This window comes from Peromyscus californicus, unplaced genomic scaffold, assembly GCF_007827085.1.
Source record: "Peromyscus californicus insignis strain IS unplaced genomic scaffold, ASM782708v3 Scaffold_18__1_contigs__length_77618521, whole genome shotgun sequence".
NCBI classification, from domain to species: Eukaryota; Metazoa; Chordata; class Mammalia; order Rodentia; family Cricetidae; genus Peromyscus; species Peromyscus californicus.
This window is the reverse complement of record NW_026294480.1, coordinates 76246273-76268262: the sequence shown is the minus strand read 5'-3', so window position 1 is coordinate 76268262 and position 21990 is coordinate 76246273. Positions and strand designations below refer to the sequence as shown.

Sequence of the window (21990 nt, the reverse complement as noted above, 5' to 3'; positions counted from 1 at the left end):
CCGCAGCCTGGAAAATGAAGTGCAAAAGTAAACAAAGCATTTCCTACCATCTAAGAAACAGCTGTATCCTGAAACAAAACCTCACCTACAGACTCACAATGCCTAAACAAAACCAATAACATTTAACCAATGAGAATAACTAACTATAATTAAGTATTTTTAAGTAAATGTGCATCTTTAAGACAGGAACAAGAAATTGTGAATGAACCATTTAGAGATTTTAGATCAAAAAGATGTTGAAATTAAAATATTAGTCAAGAAAGTAAAGTGGCAGAGAAACTTTTATACAAGCCAGAGAAAAGAGGCCAAGACCAAAGCAACATAAGGGGATGCTGTACTCGAAATTCTTGGGAGGCCGAGGCAGGAAGACCACAAGTTCAAGTCAGCCTGGACTACAGTGTGAGATGCTACCAAAAAGAGGTGGTGAGAGGGAGGGAGACAAGATTCAGCAGCAGAAAACAAGACAGCTAAGAGCATCAGGAGAGATCCAGAATTACCAACATTAGCCCACAGGAGGCCTGTAAAGAGGACAGAAATGGTGGGGTGCTGGCAGCTGAAGCCAGAAGTAAGTGACCTTCAGAGACCAAGGAAGCATGAGGTTCTTCAAGGACTCCAGAGTGGCTGTTACAAATGGGACTTGTGCCCTCCGTGTTCAAGAAATAGTCAGAAGCCAGATCATGAAGTTTTTCAGATCAGGAGTTCACAATACAAAGTTACTAACGTGACAACAAATGCTGGATGAGAAGAAAAGCACTAATGGGACCCTCTGGTTTAAGACAGAGGTCATCTCTGGCTTCACCTGCAGTGGTGTGGACCCCAGAACCCAAGTGGTCATTTCTGAATATCATCCCCACCAAAAGGAACCTGAACTGCTAGAGCAATGTGTAAGCTTTTGATGTCTTCCAGCAAGTAAGGTAAAGTGCTGGAAGCTGACTGGAGCTGGCCTGAAAAGACACCTTCTTAGATATGGATCATATATTACACCGAGGAATAGATCAGAAAATGTTGAACTTTAAAAATAAGTCCTGCCGGGCGGTGGTGGCGCACGCCTTTAATCCCAGCACTCGGGAGGCAGAGCCAGGCGGATCTCTGTGAGTTCGAGGCCAGCCTGGACTACCAAGTGAGTTCCAGGAAAGGCACAAAGCTACACAGAGAAACCCTGTCTCGAAAAACCAAAAAAAAAAAAAAAAAAAAAAATAAGTCCTTATATATCATAAGAACTGGAGAGGCAGAGAAAAGTGGAAGCTGCTTACAGAGGAAGACCAACAGAGTAGAGGGCGCACAGCTCACACTACTGCCAGCATGTGTACGGCAACGGGAGGGATTATACAAAATAACGGGCCACAATCCTTTTCAGATGTCCATGTCACCAAGAAAAAAAGACATTGGGGATCAATTGTGGATTAAAGACTAGAGAGACAGGAAAACTAAACATAGTGCAGTATTTACATCTTGAATTAGAAAAAAAAAAACCTGTAAATCACATTATTGGAATAACCAACAGAATGTAAATGTGGATATTTTAAATAATAGTATAGTAGATAACAGTATGTCACATTTTTTTGAGGGATGGCCATACTGTGGGCAAGAAGTGAATAATAGCATTGTTCTTATGATGAATATTGAACAATCAGAAGTGAAAAAAAATCCCATGTTACAATGTAGTCTCAAATGATTTAGAAGAGAAAATGTGTGTGTGTGTGTGTGTGTGTGTGTGTGTGTGTGTGTTATAAATTCTGCAATTCAATGTTTTATTCTTGCCAATTTTCTTAGGTTAGAAATTTGGAAAAATAAAAGTGAAGAATGAGGTTCCTGAAGAATTCAAAGCCCCAGCTGTGCTGACCTGACTTGTATTCTGGCATGACTACTCTGAGTTTATTGAGGAAAACCAAGAATAGGAGGCCAGAGGACAGCCCACCCTGAAGCTTAAGCTTCAAGGTTTTCTGTAGTTTCTTTGCAAATCCCTGGGAGAAAACACAACAATGTATTCTCCCACACAGCTACAGGCTGCTGTAAAAGTGGCAAAGTAAAATATGTATTTGACTAAGATCACTGTCTCTGCCAGGCCGTGGAGGTGGCGGTCGCTACGGCAGAGCACGCCCTTAGTCCCAGCGCTCGGGAGGCAGAGGCAGGTGGATCTCTCTGAGTTTGAGGCCGGCCTGGTCTACAGAGAGAGTTCCAGGTCAGCCAGGGCTACACAGAGAATCCCCGTCTCGAACTCCCGCCCCCCCAAAAAACCCCAAACTGTCTCTCTCCACTGCTAAGTTTGTGCTGATGAGGCCACTCTGAAGAAGCCAGGAGCTATCTGTGTTTTCTGAATGCTACTAAGTGAATTAACTTTGGGTTCAGAAAGCCGTCACTCGGGGTCTGCGGCACCTCCTGGAACAGGAAAGTGTGTAGTGACTGTCCTGGCACCAGAGTGACTTTCAGAAACTCTGGCCACACAGTGCAGACATGACATAAGAATTCACGACGCTGAGCTGAAATATGAACACAACATGAACTCAGGTATCTGGGGCCGGAAAGATGTAGAGAGTGAAGAAATTAGAAAAAAACAAAACTAATCATCACTCTCGTCTCTCTACAGGAAATAGCACAAAGTAATCCACATGAAGAGATCAAAGACTTTACAACCCAAAAGACAAAAGAATAAATAAAAAAGAAATAAAGAAGGAAGTTAAAGTGTTAAACAGAAGCATCTTTCAGACATTTGTAGCACTTGGCAGCTTTGTCATACTTGAAATTTGTTGTTTTCTTTGTGCATTATAAATAGTATTTGCTTTTCTATTTGTATGTGCCTGCATTTGTGGCTGTAAAATTGTACAAATTTGAGTACTTCCAAATATCTGCAGCTTACCCTTTTAGAAAACCAAAAACGCCACCATGAAAGATGAAATGAGGGCCTGGAGAAACAGCTTGGCAGCTAAGAGTACTTACTGCTCCTGCAGACGGCCCAGGTTCGGTTCCCAGAACCCATACTGGGCAGCTCACAACCACCAGTAATGCCAGTGTGAGGGGATCTAACATCTCTTCTGGCCTCTGAGAGGACTGCATGAACAGGGTAGACATAAACCCAGGCAGGCATACACATACACACATAAATTTAAAAAAAAGCATCAAAACTTTAAAAAAGGTTAAATGACAAAGAATTGAAACCCAACAGGGATGGCAACAATGCAATGAGTTTGAGATTCACTTAGTATAAAAATCAAACAAAGTCTGTAGCTTACTGGATGTGGTTGGTGTGAGAGAAAGATGAGTCTCACAGAGTCTCTTTGGGGTGAACAGAGGGGTAGAAGGAATCCAGTAGTCAAGAGGATCACATCCATGAGGATGCAGGTCCAGAGACAGGCCACAACCAAAGAAGCAGAGTGAAGTCGCCACATACATATAAGTGTGTACAAAGAAAGCCAGAGACACACTTCGTGGGTTCATGATCTGGGCAGAGAGCAAGAAGGGAAGCTGAAGGACCAAAGAACTCCTCTTTGTGTTGCTGGTGCACATAGAAGGATAGGGAGGGGACCAGAGAAGAGGGCAGAGGTTAGAAGAGCTAGGAAACAGCAACCATAGTGGAGGGGAAAGTGTTCTCAAAGAGAGAGCTGTTACCAAAGTGTAACAAACTTGACAAGCAAGCACTGGGGCGCTCCTGGAGAACTTTAAGCAAATACAACAGCTGAAGGGGAGGGGTCGGGAGGCAGGCCGGACTCAAAAACTAAGGCTAACTCTTTAAGAATCATAAACTGGGAAAAAAGTTGGGGAAATCCTGAGAATGTGAGGTCAAGGGTAGGTCAAGCTTGTTTTCTCTGTAAGTACTAGTGTGAAACATAAACTTGCCCTCTGGTCCAGCAATCCACTCCAAGGAACAATCCAAGTACCAAAACCACAGTGGAGACATAGCTTATGGCACATTCATACAATGGCATAATATACAGCAATTAAATGAGGAAGCAACTCTGTTTGTATGATGTTCAAAAACAGGTGCAACTAATGTCAGAAGCCAGAATAACAATTCCCTGGACGGAGGCTGTAATTACCTGTTGGAGCAGCCTAAGGAAGTATTCTGCACTGTAAACATTCTAAACCCTCGTCCATGATATGACTGAATGCTTAAGTAAGACACATTAAGCTGTATCTCAGGTTAGCAAATCATGTGCTCCCTACTGTGCTGGCTAGTTTTATGTCAACTTTATACCAGCTAGAGACATTTTGGAAGAGGGAACCTCAGTTGAAAAAATACCCCACTGGATTGGCCTGTGAGTAAGCCTATGGTACATCTTCTTGGTTGATAATTGACATGGGAGGGCACAGTTCCTTGTGGGTGGTGCCACCTCTGGGTGGTTCTGGTTCTGTAAGTATGCAGGCTGAGCAAGCAAGTAAACAGCACTCCTCCACAGCCTCTGCCACAGTTCCCACCTCCAGGTTCCTGCCCTGCTTGAGTTCCTGTGGGGACTTCCCTCAGTGATGGCCTATTACCTGGAAGTGTAACAGTCCCCAAGTTGCTTTTGGTCATGGTGTTTTATCACAGCGATGGACACCTAACTAACACAATCTACTATACCTTAATTTAAAAAAAAAGTTGTTAAACAAAACCCCAAAGAATTAAAATTAAAATTTAAAGACTGCCTTACCAAGGAAATAACACCCACTGAGTAAATGTATAAATACTACCAAATCAAAGGGAGTCCTGAGCTGGCCCTGAGATATGTGATGGTCATATACTTTTACAAAAGCAGAGGCAGGGACAGCCTGAATACCAGGAACCCACCAAACACGTGGGAATGAACAGCCCTCTCCTCGGGCAGTGTTGTCAAACGTTTCCGGCTCACTCCTTGTTCTGTGCCGAACAATCCTGTTCACATGGCCACATCTTTTCATGGATAATCTATACTTGCCCATCGAATGGACCTTCAGAGAGATTAGTATGGCTCAAAGTCAGCCTGTGTCAAAAGAACACAATTACTGATGTACAGCAGAAGAGCAACCTGAAGGAAAATTTATACCCAAATCACAGCAGGAGTTTGTGAGCCTCTCCTCTGATGTCCGATTACTGCACAGAACAATGAAATGACAGCTGGCATTTGAACCCGTGGCCTTTTGGCTTTCAAAAAATAAAACTGTGTTAATAATTAATCATTAATAAACGTAGCTTTGTAAACATGGTACCTGCATGCTCATTATAAGGAAGAAAATCATGTACTTACCATTTTGTCTGGTCCCAACAGCAGCAATGATTACTGGAACTGAGTTTGATGCTCTTTTAATCACTGGAATATAATTATCCTTTACTTCATGGAATGAAAACTTGTCATTTACATTGTATTTGATCACAATGATGTCAGCACTCCCAATTAGGTTTCGGGAGGTGTACCAATCACTGTCAAAAATGTCCTAAACAAAAATGCAAACATCAACTTTTAGTTTGTTTATCTTCAAATCAATCCCCAAACTATTTCCAGATCAGTTATAACATATCAGTCTAAATGTTTAGTGTATGTTGGTTTTGAGAAGTTATGAAAATGTATTTTTGAATGGTCTGGTGGTTTAAATGAGAATGGCCCCATAGAGATTGAATGCTTGGTCCCCAGTTGGTGGAACTGTTTGGGAAGGATTGGGAGGTGTGGCCTTGGTGGAGGAGGTGAGTTGTTGGAGGAGGGACAGGCTTTGAGGTTTCAAAAGGCAACACCGTTCCCAGTCATCCTTCTCTCTGCCTCGTACTTGTGGATGAGAGGTAAGCTCTTAGCTACTGATCCAGCACCACACTCTGCCACATTTTCCACCTGATGATCACCCTCTGGAACCGTGAGCCCCAAGAAATATTTTCTTTACAAATTGCTTTGGTCATGGTAATAGGAAAATAACTAAGCAATGGAAAGTAACTTTACAGCAATAGGAAAATAACTAAGACAAATGGGTAGCTACATAAAATTGAATATGTCTGATGCTTGACCATTTATTCAAAACACCTTTTCTTCATTTACCCTAAACAACTATGTACTAGTAAGTCCCATTACCTAAAGCCTTCTGGAGTTTGATGAAATGAACAACCTCTTTCCACCATCTGTACCTAAATAATTATTCTATTTTGAAATGATGCTGATTTTAGTCACTGGCAACTTCAAAGGTGTAACATTATGCATTAGATGTCAGAAGCTTTTCTGTGACCCAGTTAGACACTGTAGGATTTTTGCCTGTTCTGAACTGCAATACACTGTGAAGTTTGTAGTATTCCTTTCATTTTATACACATTTGAAGAAATTCACATATAATCTCTAACTTTATACTGTATTTGTATAGTGCATATTTGAGCATGGAAAAATATGCCTCTATAACATTGTACATTACAAGCTGTTAACTGCAAAGGACTGTTACCAATTGATGTATTTAGCTCATACACTAAAAATTCAGGATAAAACTGTTCAGAAATTTTTACTATAAGACTGTAGTTAATATTCATATTTAGAACTAGAATCACATGTAATTTATTATGGAACTTAGTTCTCTGCAAGGTTTTTGTGAAAATAGTTTATAAAGAAAATGCCATCTTAATTTCACTGCCAAGTATGCACAAATAGTTTTCTTCTTAAATTCTAGTTAATAATTAATCATTTCTTTCATGTGGCTTTTTTCTAAGATATAATCAAGCTAGAGTAAGGGAACACAAGGGCTAGAAAACTGTTGGGCTATGGAAGTTTACACTTTGGTATGTGAGTCCAAAACAAGGTTAAAAGTGTTCAAATCGGCCAATCAAGCAAGATCTATGTGACACTGCTTCTAGCGCATGACAGAAATGCCCTTTTGTAGAGAGAAGCTCCTGTCCCATCTCCATACCCTCACCTGCCCATCTCTCAGCAAACTTATTCAGAATGAGAGCTGCATTGCAGAATTTTTAAATAGGGATGCATTATCAAAAACAGAGTGGATACAGCATATTTGAAAGGAGTTCAAAATAACAGAATAATAGAGAGGCAAACTGAACCGTCAGTGCCAAAGGCAAAGGGCTGAAAGTGGTTTGTGATCTAGTATTAGGGGAGGGAGGAAGGGCGGGGAAAAGTGAGGACATGGAGTCCCAAATGACAAAAACCCATCGGTCCCAACTGTATCTGTAAATATTCAGATTCAGAGTATGCAAATGCAGCACAGTGTGGACAGAAGGGTGGCAGCAGCAACCGACGAGTCCGGCATGCGGGATTCAAAACCAATTATAAACTGGACCAGTACCGAGCAGCCATTTAGTGCCCAGAGAACAAGTTAGAAATCACTTTTTCACATTCCAAATAGTTCAGAATTCCAGAGTTACTGGAGAGATAAAACATGGGGAAAGGAGGCTTTGGGTCTTATTGATTTACTCTGTGGTAAAACAACTATAAACACTTTTATTTGTAATACAATCCAGAAATTCAAACCCTGTACAAGAAAATATGAATATACCACCTCAGTTTAATTTTTTATTCATTCATTCATTTCCAGGTTTTTTGAGATAGGGTCTTCTCATGTAGCCCAGGCTGGCCCAAACTCACAATCCTCTGCCCAAGTGCTGGGATTATAGGCATGAGCCAGGAGGCTCAGCTAACCCTGTTTTGGAACATACTTTTCACAGACAGAAAAATAAAAATCTAGAAATATGAAATTAAGTAATAATATGACTGCAAAAAAGAGAGGTAGCAGAACTAAGCTATGAACTTCATCTAATGAATTAGAAGCCGATTTACATAAAAAGCATCAAGTACAAGAGGCAGCAAGGAGCCAGAGTAGGGTTAGCAATCTACAGAAAGTAACTCTGGAAGGGAAGCACTCCCAGCTCCTTCCAACCCCAAGGCAGCGGGGACACATTTCTTTTTAAGCTGTCACAGAGAAAATGCTTCACTGATTTCTAGAAACACAGAGGAAACCCATGCGTCCCATCCCACGTACGTCAGTTCCAGGATTCCACTGGGGTGTTACACAACAGCAAACTTGGAGCCACACTGGAGAATCAAATTCATCTTTAAAAAAAAAATCTGAGTTCCTACAAGGAAACAAGGACTTCATCCTGTTGATTAGTGTGTACACTGAAGGCCCTGCATTGCCATCAACCTTGACTGACGTGAGAAACTCTCCCATGTTTAACGTAGGAGATATATGACTACACTACAGTGATAACAGCACTTTATACAGCAGCCATCACTTCAGGGCACCTACAGCCTCCACACTGGGGACTTTACCCTTCAGCACAGCTCCAGGACAGACAGGAAAACAAGCCTGAGAAGGTGAAAGGTTACCAAAAACATATAGTGGCAATATGGGGGTCTGAAATCACGTCCTTTTGTTGTCAAAAGCGCCGCGTTTGATATTCTGATTCAGTACATAGGCCAATGCCAGCTGACAGTTATAACCAACCTTCCTATTTCTGGCAGGATTTACTTAGGTTCAAGGGGGAAAAGCAGCAGCTCAGAGTGAGTAACTCCATATGTAACTCACTGTCTGAAGACTCGTCCTAATCTGGGACACTGTCCCTGGTGACAAATTAGGTGTCACAGACTGCGAGCACACAAACGAGACTCGCCTGACAAGCTGTAACAGCCAGAAAGACTACAAAGCTTATTTCGCCCATTCTGAAGATTCTGTTTTATTTTTATAAAATGTGTGGCTCTTTGCTAAATGAACACAGGTAGGAAAGGGTTAACAGCTCAACTTAAAACCAAGAGAAACAATTCCAACATCCCAAGTCATCTTATTTTATTTTCTCTGTATTTATTTCATCAATCCACTAAAGGTTTGTTCCACAGTATGTTGAGCAAGTAATACTTTCAGGCTATAAGATCTTTCACAACAAAAGGGCCCAAAGTAACCGTGCTTGCAGACAGCAGCCACAAGTCCTCCCGAGTGGCTTCCTTTGACACCAACATCACTGTCATACCTGAAGGTTAAGTCCATCCTTTTAATTGAAAAGTCTACTTAAAATTTATTTTAGCACAGTAATATACATTTCCAGTCAAAGAGCGTCTTCTTTCCATAATAGGGCAATACGCTCAAGAAAATTTCTCAGTATGTTCTGCACACTTCTGCTCAAAAGTATGGTATTTCCCCTCAGTAGCATACTTTTTAAAAAACTGTCTTTTTAATGTAAGAATCTCACCTAATTTGTGTCTTTTTTAAGATTCAAAAGTTTCATTCAGATATATACATATATATATATATATATATATATATATATATATATATATGAAACACATATAGCTACAATATTAGCAAAGGAATCACAGGCATCTGCAAGTCAAGGAGCTGACTCCTTTGTCCTGTTATCAAACACTCAAGAGTCAGAATAGATATTTTTCATTCAACTATCATAAACATGAAGTTTTTTTTCAAAGTGCTAAGTAATGTTAGTGGTATTACTGTTTTATTAATCACTAAAACGAAGGCTAATACATGAGTATTTGCATCACTAAAAATAATTTTTTCCAGAGGTTAATAGTCTACAAATGAGTCATTTAAAATTAGTTCTCAAACCCTGTCCTCTCCCTTTTCCCATACTATTTCTGTCCCAGAGAAGAGTATTTTTGCCTATGTGAGCGGTAAAGGGCGGTATTTATATAACACATCTCCCTGTGCTCCACAGGGTGGACATGAAAACATGAGTCTTGGCCAGTGGAACTTTGTGACCCCGTCCCTTGGGGATGGCACAGCCAACTCTCAGCTGTCTACTATGGACAAGCCACAGTCGTCAAGCACAGTAACTGACATTCCCCTGGGGCTTTCTCCCTTACAGACGTGCTTTGTGACTGGGCTGCCCCACCACCTCCAAATTGAAACAAAGGACGAGATTTGCCAAAAATGTTTAAAAAATAGTGATATTAATAACCTCTCGCCAGGCAGTCAGGAAAATAGGAAATGAGGGGAGGAGGGGTCCAAACAACAGGCTCCTTTGGCCTGGGCACCGCGCAGCCGCTGCCCCTTACCCAGACGGGACAGTCGTGCACCACCAGCTTGACGTTCCCGAACGCACTGGTCTGGTACTCGGTGAACACCGGGCGCGCGACCGTGCTGGCCGCGTTCAGCAACAAGCTGCTCTCGTCCCCCGAAACCAGCGGGCTTCTCCCTAGGTAGGTGCGGATGAGCCCCGACGGCCGGTTGTCCTGGTGGAACGTGTCGCCCTCGTTCCCCAGCGCCACGATGTGGATGGACCTGCGGGGCCGAGAGGGGCGCGGTGAGCGGGTGGGCGCAGCCAGGGCGCGTGGCACGTCCCGGACCCGGACCGCGGCAGGACGGCGACGCGTACGTACATGATCGCGGCTGGCAGCGCGGCGGGGAGACGGCGGCGGGCGGCCTCGCGGGGGCCGGGGCGACGCTCTCACCGCAGTCGGCTCATCCCCCGGCCGCGGGCCTCGCGCGCCTGCACCGCGGCGCTGCCGACGCAGAGCGGAGCGGGCCCGGAGCGAGCGGCCGGCGGGGGCGCGGGCAGCGCTGCGGATCCCCGGTCGCCGCCCCTGGTCGCCGCGCCTCCGCCCCGGCTCCGCCTCCGCCCCGCGGTGACCGGGCCCCGCACGTGTCCCCCCGGGAGTCCGCCGCGCAGGGGAGCGAGCTGCCCGCCGAGGCCCCCCAGAGCCCGGGCGGCGGCCGCGGGACACAAAGGAGCGGTGGGCGCGGGGACGACGCCGGAGCCCGGGAGCTGCTCGCCGCCAATCCGCCTGCAGCAAGTTTGCTGAACTCGGAAGGCTGAAACCCGAGCCGGGAGCGGGGGAGGGGCAGCCTGGCCCCCGCCGGGGACCAGAGGAGAGCCCGGCCAGGGGGCAGCCCTTGGCGGATCCCGCGGTCCCGTGCCCACGCTGGCCTTCACCGAAAGTGTGTTATCGTTTTGTCAGTGGTCAACATGCCCTACAGCTGTTTTGTAAAATCCTACTTGTGAAGAAAAAAAATAATAAAGGCAACATTCATGAAGCTGCAGAAAAGGTTCTTTGTTCATGCACCAATTAATTTGCGGATGTCGCTTTAGAAAGGTCATTTACTATTGCAAGCTATATTTGGCACACTTTAACAAAAATTTCGAAATTTGAAGTGTCGGGATTTTTAATGTGTTTGTGTGTGTGTGTGTGTGTGTGTGTGTGTGTGTGTGTGTGTGTTTTAAAGAAAGTTTAGCAGTTTACTTGGATTCTTCTTTTCAGCACACATTCCAGTTGCATTATTTAATAATAGCTCACTGAAAAACAAGGATCATGTTAATGTAAGGATACTTTAGATTCTTTCATGATGACACGCAGAAATAAAGCTTGTGGATGCCCCCTTAAAGGGCCTCAGACTACCTCCAATATAAAACACCACGAGAGACTGTTAATGCTAGGACAGGCCAGGGGTTACTCAGGGGCTCCTCTGTAAGTATTAAAAATCTCCCAAGCATCTCTCACACACTGTTAAAAGGACTCTTGTTTATCCTTTTAGTTATTTACTCTGCTTTGAAATTGGGCTTTTTTTCTTTTCTCAGTGGACCTGTTTTGGGAGACAGGCTGTGTTTGAAAGGCTTCTGGGCAGATGGAGGTAAGTAAGCAGCCTCAGGAGTGTCGATGGCTTTTTATTAGGAACCAGCATTGCTCAGCTGAAACAGTGTATTAGTTTCTTGCCCATAAGTACCGCAGGACAGGAGACATTCTCTATGTACTTTGTTTACTTATTCCTTTTTGCTCCTTGAGATAGCTCTGCCTGTGTTGCCCAGGTAAGTTTCTAACTTTTAGTCTTCCCCCCTCAGCCTCCCAAATAGCTGTAATTAGTCATATAGGCTCAGAAGGTCACTGGTAAAAACAAAACAAAGCAAAAACCTATGTGGTCTACATAGTAAGTAAGCTCCAGAGTTACATAGTGAAACCCTGTCTCAAATAAATAACAAGTTCCCTTTGTACCCAAGCACAATTTCTTTTAGTCCCTGGAAATAACCATCCTGAAGGATTCCAATGTGCTGTGTCACATCTCCTCTTGGATCAACAGAAAACATATTTTTCTCACCATTCCCCTCCAGTGTCCCACCAGTCAAACACAAAGAAGACACCAGAGTGGAGAAACAGGTAAAGAAAATGCGAAGAACCTTGTAAAAGTTGGTTTCTCACTATATTGTCCAGGCTGGTCTAGAACTGTAGGGTTACTAAGCAGTCTTCCTATATCAAATTTCCAGAGTAGCTGAGACCATAGCTGTTTAATGAATTATGAACTGACTTTTGTAAATGAAAATAAACTGGTCATATCTTACACCATGGGTGAGCCTTGAGGACATCATGCTCCATGAAAGAAGCCAATGTGAAAGAATGAGTATCATATCATTCCACTTATATGTTACCTGAAGTAGCCAAGGTCTTAGGGATAGGAAGTAGGACAGAGCTCTGGAGCTGGGGCAGGGAAGTAGTGTTATTCATGGGTATAGAGTTTCAGTTTTGGAAGATGAAAAAGATATAGAAATCACATGTACACCAAAGCACGCATAGCTAATATGGTTTGTACCAATCACTAAAACATGATTAAGATGGTAAATTTTCTGTTGTTACTTAAAGCACGATACAAAGTGCATAAGAACACACAAAAAAGATACCAGATATGGCTGGGAAGTGGCAGAAGGGAGAGAGCATCCTTTCCTCCTCCAGTTGGGAGCATTTTAATCAGGATAGGTAGACACGGGAGATAGTAAGAGACACAGGGTTTACTCTATGCTCTTGAGAAGCTAAGTCTGTCAGTGTCTCCTAGACTCTCAATACATGCATTCCCCACATAATATACTCAATATTTTTGGAAATACATTGGTTCCTTGATAATTCTGACATAAGCTAGTGTGCTCGGTAGTTAACAGCAGCACATACAAAGTGTGGGAATAAAAGTTCACTGAACGTCTAGTTCTGTGCTATGGATCATAGGGGGGTCCACAGAGAAGTAAACAACATCTCAAAAGACAAGCAAAGGTTGGGCAGATTTGGAGGAAGAGGTTGGAAGCTCATGCAAGTCAGAGGCATGGAAACACGCATGGCAGTGGTTCCAATAGCAAGAGATGAAGTGAATGCTACATGCAGGTTCCAATACCAAGGCCGAGAGAAAATAGATTGGTGAGGTCAGACGCGGTGACACTCTGGCTACAGGCTGGGCATCTCTAGTTAAGCCCGCCTCTCCAAGGAAGTGTCCTGCCGGAGTGAAGACAATTCTAAAGAGATACTTGTACCCTTCCCTTTGGCAAAGAATTTCTCTCAGGGATCTTACTGGGAGCAGGAAAGGGTAAAATGCTGGCTAAATAAGGAACTTGTCACCAGGAAGAGATTTCGAGAGTTCAGACAGCCTTGGGTCAAGCTTCCAAGAGAAACTGGAACTGAGATGATGCTTATGGGGGAGGGGACCACACTGTCCAGGTGCATATACCCCTTGCCTTCTGTGTCTGGGCCCTGAAGATGCACCTGGAGAGTCACTGGACCTCTTTCCTTATTTTTCTTTCTCTGCTTTCCAGCATGATGTGTCTGTCTACTTGGCCTCCTGGGGACTGGTTTCTGAGGCTGTTAGCACTGCCAGGGCCCAGGCCTTGTCCCTAACAGCTGCAGTAACATCCTTCTCTCCATGGGACATGACCGCTAGATGCTCACCAAACCCATTTTCACTTCCAGGAGAAATAATTGATTTTCTAAACTTTTTCTATATATGTTCAGCTGTGTGATCCTTTCTCGCCAATGGCATATAATCCTGATGAGCATTTAAGAAAAGGTATGCTCGCTGAGTGGTGGTGGCCCACGCCTTTAATCTCAGCACTTGGGAGACAGAGGCAGGTGGATCTCTGTTAGTTCAAGGCAAGTCTGGTCTACAGAGCAAGTTCCAGGACAGCCAAGGCTACACTAAGAAACCCTGTCTTGAAAAAAACAAAACAAAAATTAAAATAAAATAAAAAGGTATGTCCCTGTAAAGGGGAGCACCTCCCCCAGACACCATAGGCTATTGAATAGAAATTCCAGTGTCAGGTATGGGTTACCTCTTTTTGAGTTGTTGGTCAGTGGGTTACCATAGACCTCCCCAAGCATTGTAGGCTGTGGCCATTACTCTTAGTTACCATCCAAAACTTGATGATAAGACCCTATTTCTAAAGACACCAACGCACCTGCGTCATGAATATGGAGAAGCTAAGCTAGTACTACCTCAGAAGTTTCGTTCCCACAGGGCAGCTTTCATGACGCTGGAAAGGTCTATGCACACTACTGGGAGAGAAAGGTTATCAACTATCTTAACCACCTGTGGACCCAGTGAGCTACAATAATGACTGGCCTGAGGAATATGTCCCCCAGGAAAATAGTGGCATGAATGTGTTGAGAGTAACGAGCTACTTTCTGATGGGTTTGGAAGCCCTTTATACAAGATGGAGCCAATCCCTGGTACCATTAACAAGGCCAAAGCTGGTGGTTGGCTAGGTCATAGGCCCTTGAGGAGAACACAGTACTGTTATTCTGCTAAATGGACATGGTGACAAATTTCCCCTTAGTTCTTATCTTTATACCCATAGATCAGTATATCTCTCAACCCTCACCAGAGAGCCTTCTTTTTACAGTAGATGACAACACAGAGACTCACAACAGATCAACATGCAGAGGCTAAGATGCTGTGGGGTGATCTTTCTGTATGCTGTGAATACATGCGGCTCTTATTGGTTGATCCAGCTATTTTGGCCTGTAACCAGGCAGAATAAGGCTGGGCGGGAAAGCCAGAGATACAGGGAGAAGGAAGGGCATAGTGGAGAGAAACACGATCCAGCTTTCCAAGGAACAAGATGCCAGGAAATTGGTAAACCACAGGCCATGTAGCAATGCATAGATTAATAAAAATGAGTTGATTTAAATGTAAGCGCTAGATAGTAATAAACCTGAACTATAGGCCCAACATTTACAATATAAACCTCTGAGCGGTTATTCAGGAACTGGGAGTTGGGAGAGAACCATAGAATGCTCAGCTCCAAATGGGACATCTGTATCTCACTCCTTCACCCCAAATTCAGGGATCATCATAGAAATGGAGTTAGAAAGACGGTAAGAGAGAGGAAGTAGATGTCAGTAGCAAAACCGTGTTTGTCAGATGTGACAGCACAACAGTTTTACACATGAACTCGTAGTGGCTAGGACTGCACGCACAAGACTTACACAAGATCAAGCTAGTGAAAATCTCAGCATGGGTGAGGGGCTCAGGAAGTACCACCCGTGCCTAAGGAACTATTGGCAGTTGATGGCTGCTGGGGGAGAGAGAGTCAGTTTTCTTCAGGGATGTGGGCCCTGAGAGGCTACCCAAGTTCCAGCAGATGGTCCCACACATACAGTCAACAGTAAGTGGACTCAGTACGTATGAGGGGAGAATAACAGGAAGTGGGGAGGGGAAGAGGCACTCGAGGGGAAGGGGGGCAGATTTGATCCAAACACATATGCATGTTTGAATATTAAGTAAAATATCTTAAATACAAAACAATGAAAACTTACTTTAAAGATACACACACACTGCCAACGTGCTGAAGCTAGTTTAACCTTGAAGCCACGAGTCTGAAGACCTTGGCACCACAGTGTGGCGCTTGAGACAGAGTCTCTTCACAGCATGCACTGTACTGCGGTATGAGGGAGAAATAGATCTTTCTTGAGTTTAGCCAGATATTTTGAGGTCAATTGCTACAGTAGCTACTGTTATTTGTCTTGGCTAAAAGAATGTCACAGATGGTCTATTTCCTGACATCTTAAAGATACTTCCTGTAATTATATTAAGATCATTTTTTGGTTGTTATTTCTTTTTTACTTAAAATTTTTATTTAGTGTATGTGTTTGTAGTTTTTTTAAATTAGTACCTTTTAAAAATATGACCTTTCAAGAATGAATTGAAACAAGTTGCAACACATTAGACTAAGATGTATCCCCAACTTTAAGGCCACTGGGGAACACACAGGAAGGGCTCCCATCCCAAACAATGTATCTTTCTTTCACAATGGCTGAGATGTCCTCCTTCTGCATGTGCTCTGTTAGAAATCTTCATTTGAGAATGAGATGTAACGGATTATATGTGGGACAGCTCAGGGAGCTGGTGACAGCCCCCCCCCCCCCCCCCCCCCCGGTTGTAAATATCATGTAAGGTTGGGGAGTTTCTTGAAAGCAAGCTGGTACCCAAGTGTGTAGAGGGGAAGCAAGTGTTATATGGCAGGTTCGGAGAGCTGGACTTGGCACAGAGGTTTTCCATTGTGTTTGGGGTTTGCTGGGTTTGTGCTGGAGCCTCAGGAGGCCGGGTGAACTGAGGTGTTAGCTGAGCTGTCTTACCAAAGTGCATCAGAGCAATCAATCTCATTGCCGTCTCCTTAAATACTGCAGCTTTCTGTCCATTTTCATCAAATAGAGTTCTGTTCACAAATAAATGTTTGTACACACTCTTCTAAAGGAGAGGAGTTAAGCTGCACTAATATTGAGTAAGGGATAGGTACTGGCACCTGCTTGATCCTTCAGTGAGCAGGGTGCGGGTGTGGGGACTGTTGTAAGGCAAGGGCAGGACAAGTAGGCAAGGAAGGCACTTGACAGCTTCAGTATCTAGTTAAGGGGGTTACAAGTGGTTTAGTACACAAAAACAAAAACCAGGAAGAACAAACCCTAACACAATTGACATAGTCCCCCCAACTCCCCATACATGCGTTCTCTGTGTAACCCTGGCTGTCCTGGAACACTCTGTAAACCAAGCTGGCCTTGAACTCAGAGATCCACGCGCTTCTGCCCTCCAAATGCTGACATTAAAGGTGTGGAGAGATGGCTTGGAGGATAAGAGCACTGGCTGCTCTTCCAAAGGTCCTGAGTTCAATTTCCAACAACCACATGGTGGCTCACAACCATCTATAATGAAATCTGGTGCCCTCTTCTGGCATGTAGGCTGTATACATAATAAATAAATAAATAAAGCTTTTTTAAAAAAAGTGCAATAAATTAATTTTTTTAAAAAAAAGTGTGTGCCACCGTACCCAGCTCAGGGTAACATTTCTCACATGTTGAGAGGCACACACAGTGAGGTTAAAAACAAAAAAAGGCCAGGGAGATGACTCAGCAACCAGAAGCCCTTCCCACCAAGACTGACAACCTTAGTTCCAACCAGGGTACACCTGGTGGGAGGACAGAACGGCCTCCTCCTCTGCCAAGTGTGTGTGTGTGTGTGTGTGTGTGTGTGTGTGTGTGTGTGTGTGTGTGTGTGAGAGAGAGAGAGAGAGAGAGAGAGAGAGAGAGAGAGTAAATGAAAGTTATAAATTAAAAAATTATAACTACTAAGATCTGAAAAAAAACTGACCATAGTAAATGTTCTTAGAGAATACTGTTTTAAGTATGAATTTATATTAAACAATTACAGTCATTTATTTATTTATTTATTTGAAAAGGTAAGCCAACATGCATGCCACATGTGGAAGTCAGAGGACAGCTTGCAGGAGTCAATTCCCGCCCTCCTGGGAGGTCAAACTCAGTCTATGAAGGTCGACAGCAAGCCCCGTTATCCACTAAGCCATCTCGACGGACCTACGCCCACTTGTGCTGACATTTACTTCACCCTAAGTATATGTTAAAATTAATAATGATATTCTGATTGCTCGTATTTAACTAATCATTTAAAAACTAATGTGCAAACATAAAGGCAAGATCCAAGACTGTTTCGAGCATTTGTAACTATCGTACATTCAAACCAATACTTCCATGTAAATGCTAAAAAGGGCTCTTTAGAGCTTCCTTAAAAATGAAAGTCAGAAGGCAACATACCACTGGGGAAATAGTTTTCTTCTTGCCAAGATAAAAATATCTGAAATAATACATTGAATACAAATGGGGGAAAAAACAACCCTGCATTCCTTTGTCAGCAAAGACCTTCAAAATATGCACAGAAAGTTGCTGAACCCAGAGTCACAAGTGTTGGAACAGCAGTGTGGGAAGTTGCAGGCTACACTGAAAGCTGATGTCTTTAACACTTTCCACTTTGGGATGTTTACTGGGTTCTGCTGCACTATGGCATTTTCTAGACCATGCTTCAATAATAAAATACAACTTTTTGTGTGATCTTAAAAGAAAGCTCTAATAAAGGTGGCAGATTTTCTTCCTTATTCTTCAAAAATGGCTGTTCAAAAGTAAAAGCTAATCTATTTAATGTTTTTGGAAGTGTAAACATTTATGGATTCATGGGAATTTTTGCCTTTTTTTGTTTGTTTGTTTGTTTTGTTGTGTTTGTTTGTGTCCCAGGCTGACCTCAGACTCATGACAATCCTCCTGCCTCAGCCTCCTGAGTGCCAGGATTAATGGTATGTGCCACCGTGTTTGATGGATTAGTTTTGACTAAGATTATTCACTTTTGAAGTGAGGAAGTATTGCGAACTAAGGAGAGAGCAAGCACATGAGCTTTCTTCCCAGTACACCTCACAGGCAATTCAAACCAGCTGGCATCAGAACATGCAGCATGATAGGATGTTATCTGTGTGTTAAGTCTGTGAAAAAACAATTTGTTTATAGCTGTTGGTAATCAATCTACCTCAAGATCCAGCTATACCACTTTTATGTTTCATCTTTTATGTTTTATGAGGACACTTGCTCAACCATATTCACTACTACTTTATTCATAATAGCCAGAAACTGGAAACAACCTAGCTATCCCTCAAGAGAAGAATGGATAAAGAAAGTGTGTGTGATACATTTACACAATGGAGTATTACTTAGCTGTTAAAAGAAATGACATCATGAAATTTGCAGACAAATAGATGGAACTAGAAAAAAGTCATCCTGAGAGAGGTAACCCAGATGTAGAATGATAAATATGGTGCTTATTCACTTATATATGGATATTAGCCATTAAATAAATGATAACCAACATACAATCCATAGACCCAAAGAGGTTAGATAGAGGAAGGGACTGGGGGTGGGGAGAGGGGGAGACTTGGATCTCCCTGGGAGGAGGAAATAGAATAGATTTTATGGGTAGACTGGGGGCAGGGGGGAATGAGAGGATCAGATGGGGAGGAGGAGGGGAGGTAGGATTGAGGGAGGGAATGCCAGGAGAGACAGCTGGAATTGAGGGGTGCTTGGGGGATGATGAGGAAACTTAGTGCAGTGGAAACTTCCTAAAATATATGAAGGTGATCCTAATGAGGTCTCTTACTGAAGGATACAGAGTCCCAACTGGCCATTTCTTGTCACCAAACATGGCTTCCAGTAGCAGAATTAGGTTGCTTTCAATTGAGTTGTTGGGTAGAGGGGGTCCCATGGAAATCCCCAAACAACCTAGACTGTTGATAACAATAACACAGTGGGTTTCTCTCCAAAATCTGACAGGTGGGGGGGCATTGCCAAGGACAATACCCACACAAGTCATTGAACATGGAGAAATTGAGCTGGTGCCTATATGGAGCTCTCATTCCTATGTTCTAGCTCTTTGGTGTGGGAAGATACTGTGCAGGCTACCAAAAGAGAAATGTAAAAACCAACCCAACCAAAAATCTTTTGACCTATGTTCTGTCCTTTCTGCTAGATAAGCTCAAGCAATGGTGGCACAAAGCTTGTGGGAGTCACCAAACAATGTCTGATTTGACTTAAGGCCACTCCATGAGATGGACCCACACCTGGCACTGGTGTAACCAAGAACCAGACACTAGACAGCCTGGAGGCCTATGGTAAAACCAAACACCACCGGTTTAAAAAAAAGGTATAAATAAAATGACTCCTAATGATATTCCACTACACTCATAGACCAATGTGTTGTTCAGTCATCATCAGACGAGCTTCCTCCTGTAGCAGATGGGAACGAACACAGGGAACCTTAAGAAGAAGAGGCAAACAGAGTGCGAGAGCCGCAGGGCATGGAGGACATTAGGAGCACAAGGCCCTCCGAATCAACAGAGCCAGGTGCATATGAGCTCACAGAGACTGGGGCAGCAAGCACAGGCTGCACTTCGTGCTTTCATGGGACTCCTGACTGCGAAAACAAGGGGGTCTCTGATTCTCAGGCCTGCTCTTGGGACCCTTTCCTCCTGCTGGGTTGCCTTTCCAGGCTCCATGTGATGGTTTTTGCATTATGCTATTATATTTTATTGTGTCATGTTGGGTTCTTATTCTCTTAGAAGCCTGTTATTTCCTAGTGAAATACAGAAGGAGAATGGATCCAAAGGGGAGGGGAGGTAGGGAGGAACTGGAAGGAGTAGAGGAAGGGGAAACTGTAATCAGGGTATACTGTATGAGAAAATAATCTGTTTTCAATAAATGGAAAGAACTTTCTCGTTGTGAAACACTACACACATACAAGGAAAGTACAGAAAATGCCTGCATATAGTTTAGCACATAATTAAAAAAATAAACATCTAAAAGTTTCTAGGTAAAAAGCAGAGCACCATCAGGGATTATCCCACGCTGCATGTATATACACTCACACAGATACACACCCATGCACTCATGTGCACACACATACTCTCACATATCCACTCACACGCATGCACATGCGAGTGCACACACACCCACTCACTCATGTGCACACACACATGCTCTTGCATACACACACACACACACACACACACACACACACACACACACACTCACTTACTGTGCCTCCTCCACAGTGACTGTGGGAATAAGGAGCTTGAATTTGTGGCAATTGTTTATTTTCCCTTATACGTTTGTGTATTGTGGCTTGTCTTTCTTCTGGTTTTTCACTGACACAAGTGTGCTCACACTGTACACACTGTCCTTTGCTCGTTGTTGTAAGGTTTGGCCATACTACCTGAGCTGTGGTTCACTATTCCATTGCTGAAGAGCACCAATGGAGATATGTGTGACCCATCATCTATCCTGCTGCAGGTGGACATGCAGGTCATTTCTAACTTTCACCTGCTCGAAACAAACTTGTCAGGACCCCTTTTCTTTAAATATGTATTTGTGAGTTTGCTAAATCACAGGGTATGTATGAGTCCAACTTTGGTAGGTAATATTCATCTTATTTCAAAAGTGATTTTTATTCACTCCCTAAAGCATGAGGCATGAGAATTCTCCCCCTTATTCTTTATATACTGTATGCTTTATATAATTACATATTATGTATTGTATGCCTGGGGCTACATTATGTGCTTTACAAACACTGATTTATGATTTTCACAGACCCTGGAGTAGGGTCTGTTGCTATCTAATTTGCAGGAGAGAAAAGAACATCAGGGCACAGAGACAGAAAGTGACTGAAGCAGTGAGTGAAGGGGCGGCGGCGGCTCCGACTCAGGTGACTCACCCACACTGCTAAGTGGATGCTTGGAAATACTGTCCTCCATTGTTTAAAGTTGTTTTTGATAAGTTTTAGGCCTACTGAAGGCCTCTCTGCCATTGCAACAAACCGAACCAGACCAAATTGTCAAAGCCCAGGTTTAATAGGTAAAGTGTTCCTAGGTGATTCCCCAGCCCAACATCGAGGAGACAGAGACAGGAGACCAGAAGAACCACGTGTCTGTTTTCAGGGATGCTGCTTATATATCCCTGTGGGAGTCATCCTGAGCCTCTCTGGGGGAGGAGCTGTGTTTGGCAGGCTCTGAAGGGGCGGGTTTGGGGAGGAGCTATGTGAGGTGGAGCTCCCAACCAGTTTTAATTTATTTTTATTTTATGTATATGGTTGCTTTGTCTGTTTGTATGTTTGTGTACCATTTGCCTGCCTCAGAAGAGGGCACAGATCTCTTGGAACTCAGTTACAGACACTAGTGAGTCACTAAGTTGGGGCTGGAAGTTGAACTTGGCTCTCCGACTAGTCACCTCTCCAGTCCCACTTTCCTTCATTTTCCTTCATTTCTTAATTTTTGGGATTGACAACAGCACATGTAACCCATAGAATCCTCATACCTTACAGCATTTTCCTAACTCCCTTGAGACATTGTTCAAATAGAATTTCAGTGGGCATTGGAGGTCTGAATGAAAGACACATGCAGGCCAGACAGGAGGCCAGGCTAGAAAAGGAGCTTGCCACCAAGCCTAGAGGCCTGAGTTTGATTCCCAGGACCCCCACAAG

The 21990-nt window shown here is 43.4% G+C and overlaps 1 protein-coding gene and 1 long non-coding RNA gene across 2 annotated transcripts in view; one reads left to right on the top strand and one right to left on the bottom strand.

Annotated features, from left to right (window-relative positions):
- Rhobtb3 (Rho related BTB domain containing 3) overlaps positions 1 to 10394 on the bottom strand; it is a 53047-nt gene extending 42653 nt beyond the window's left edge. Inside the window, exons 1-3 of the mRNA XM_052743725.1 lie at positions 10263 to 10394; positions 9939 to 10164; positions 5202 to 5388 (exon numbers count right to left, since the gene is read on the bottom strand). Of these exons, the coding sequence (XP_052599685.1) occupies positions 5202 to 5388; positions 9939 to 10164; positions 10263 to 10264 (415 nt within the window). The 5' untranslated portion in view covers positions 10265 to 10394. The remainder of the gene's footprint in view (positions 1 to 5201; positions 5389 to 9938; positions 10165 to 10262) is intronic.
- Positions 9968 to 18858, top strand: LOC128113797 (uncharacterized). The gene is made up of 4 exons (XR_008219670.1): positions 9968 to 10082; positions 11459 to 11511; positions 11987 to 12032; positions 17360 to 18858. It is a non-coding gene; the product is annotated as an uncharacterized LOC128113797 (long non-coding RNA).
- Positions 18859 to 21990: the final 3132 nt, after the last annotated feature.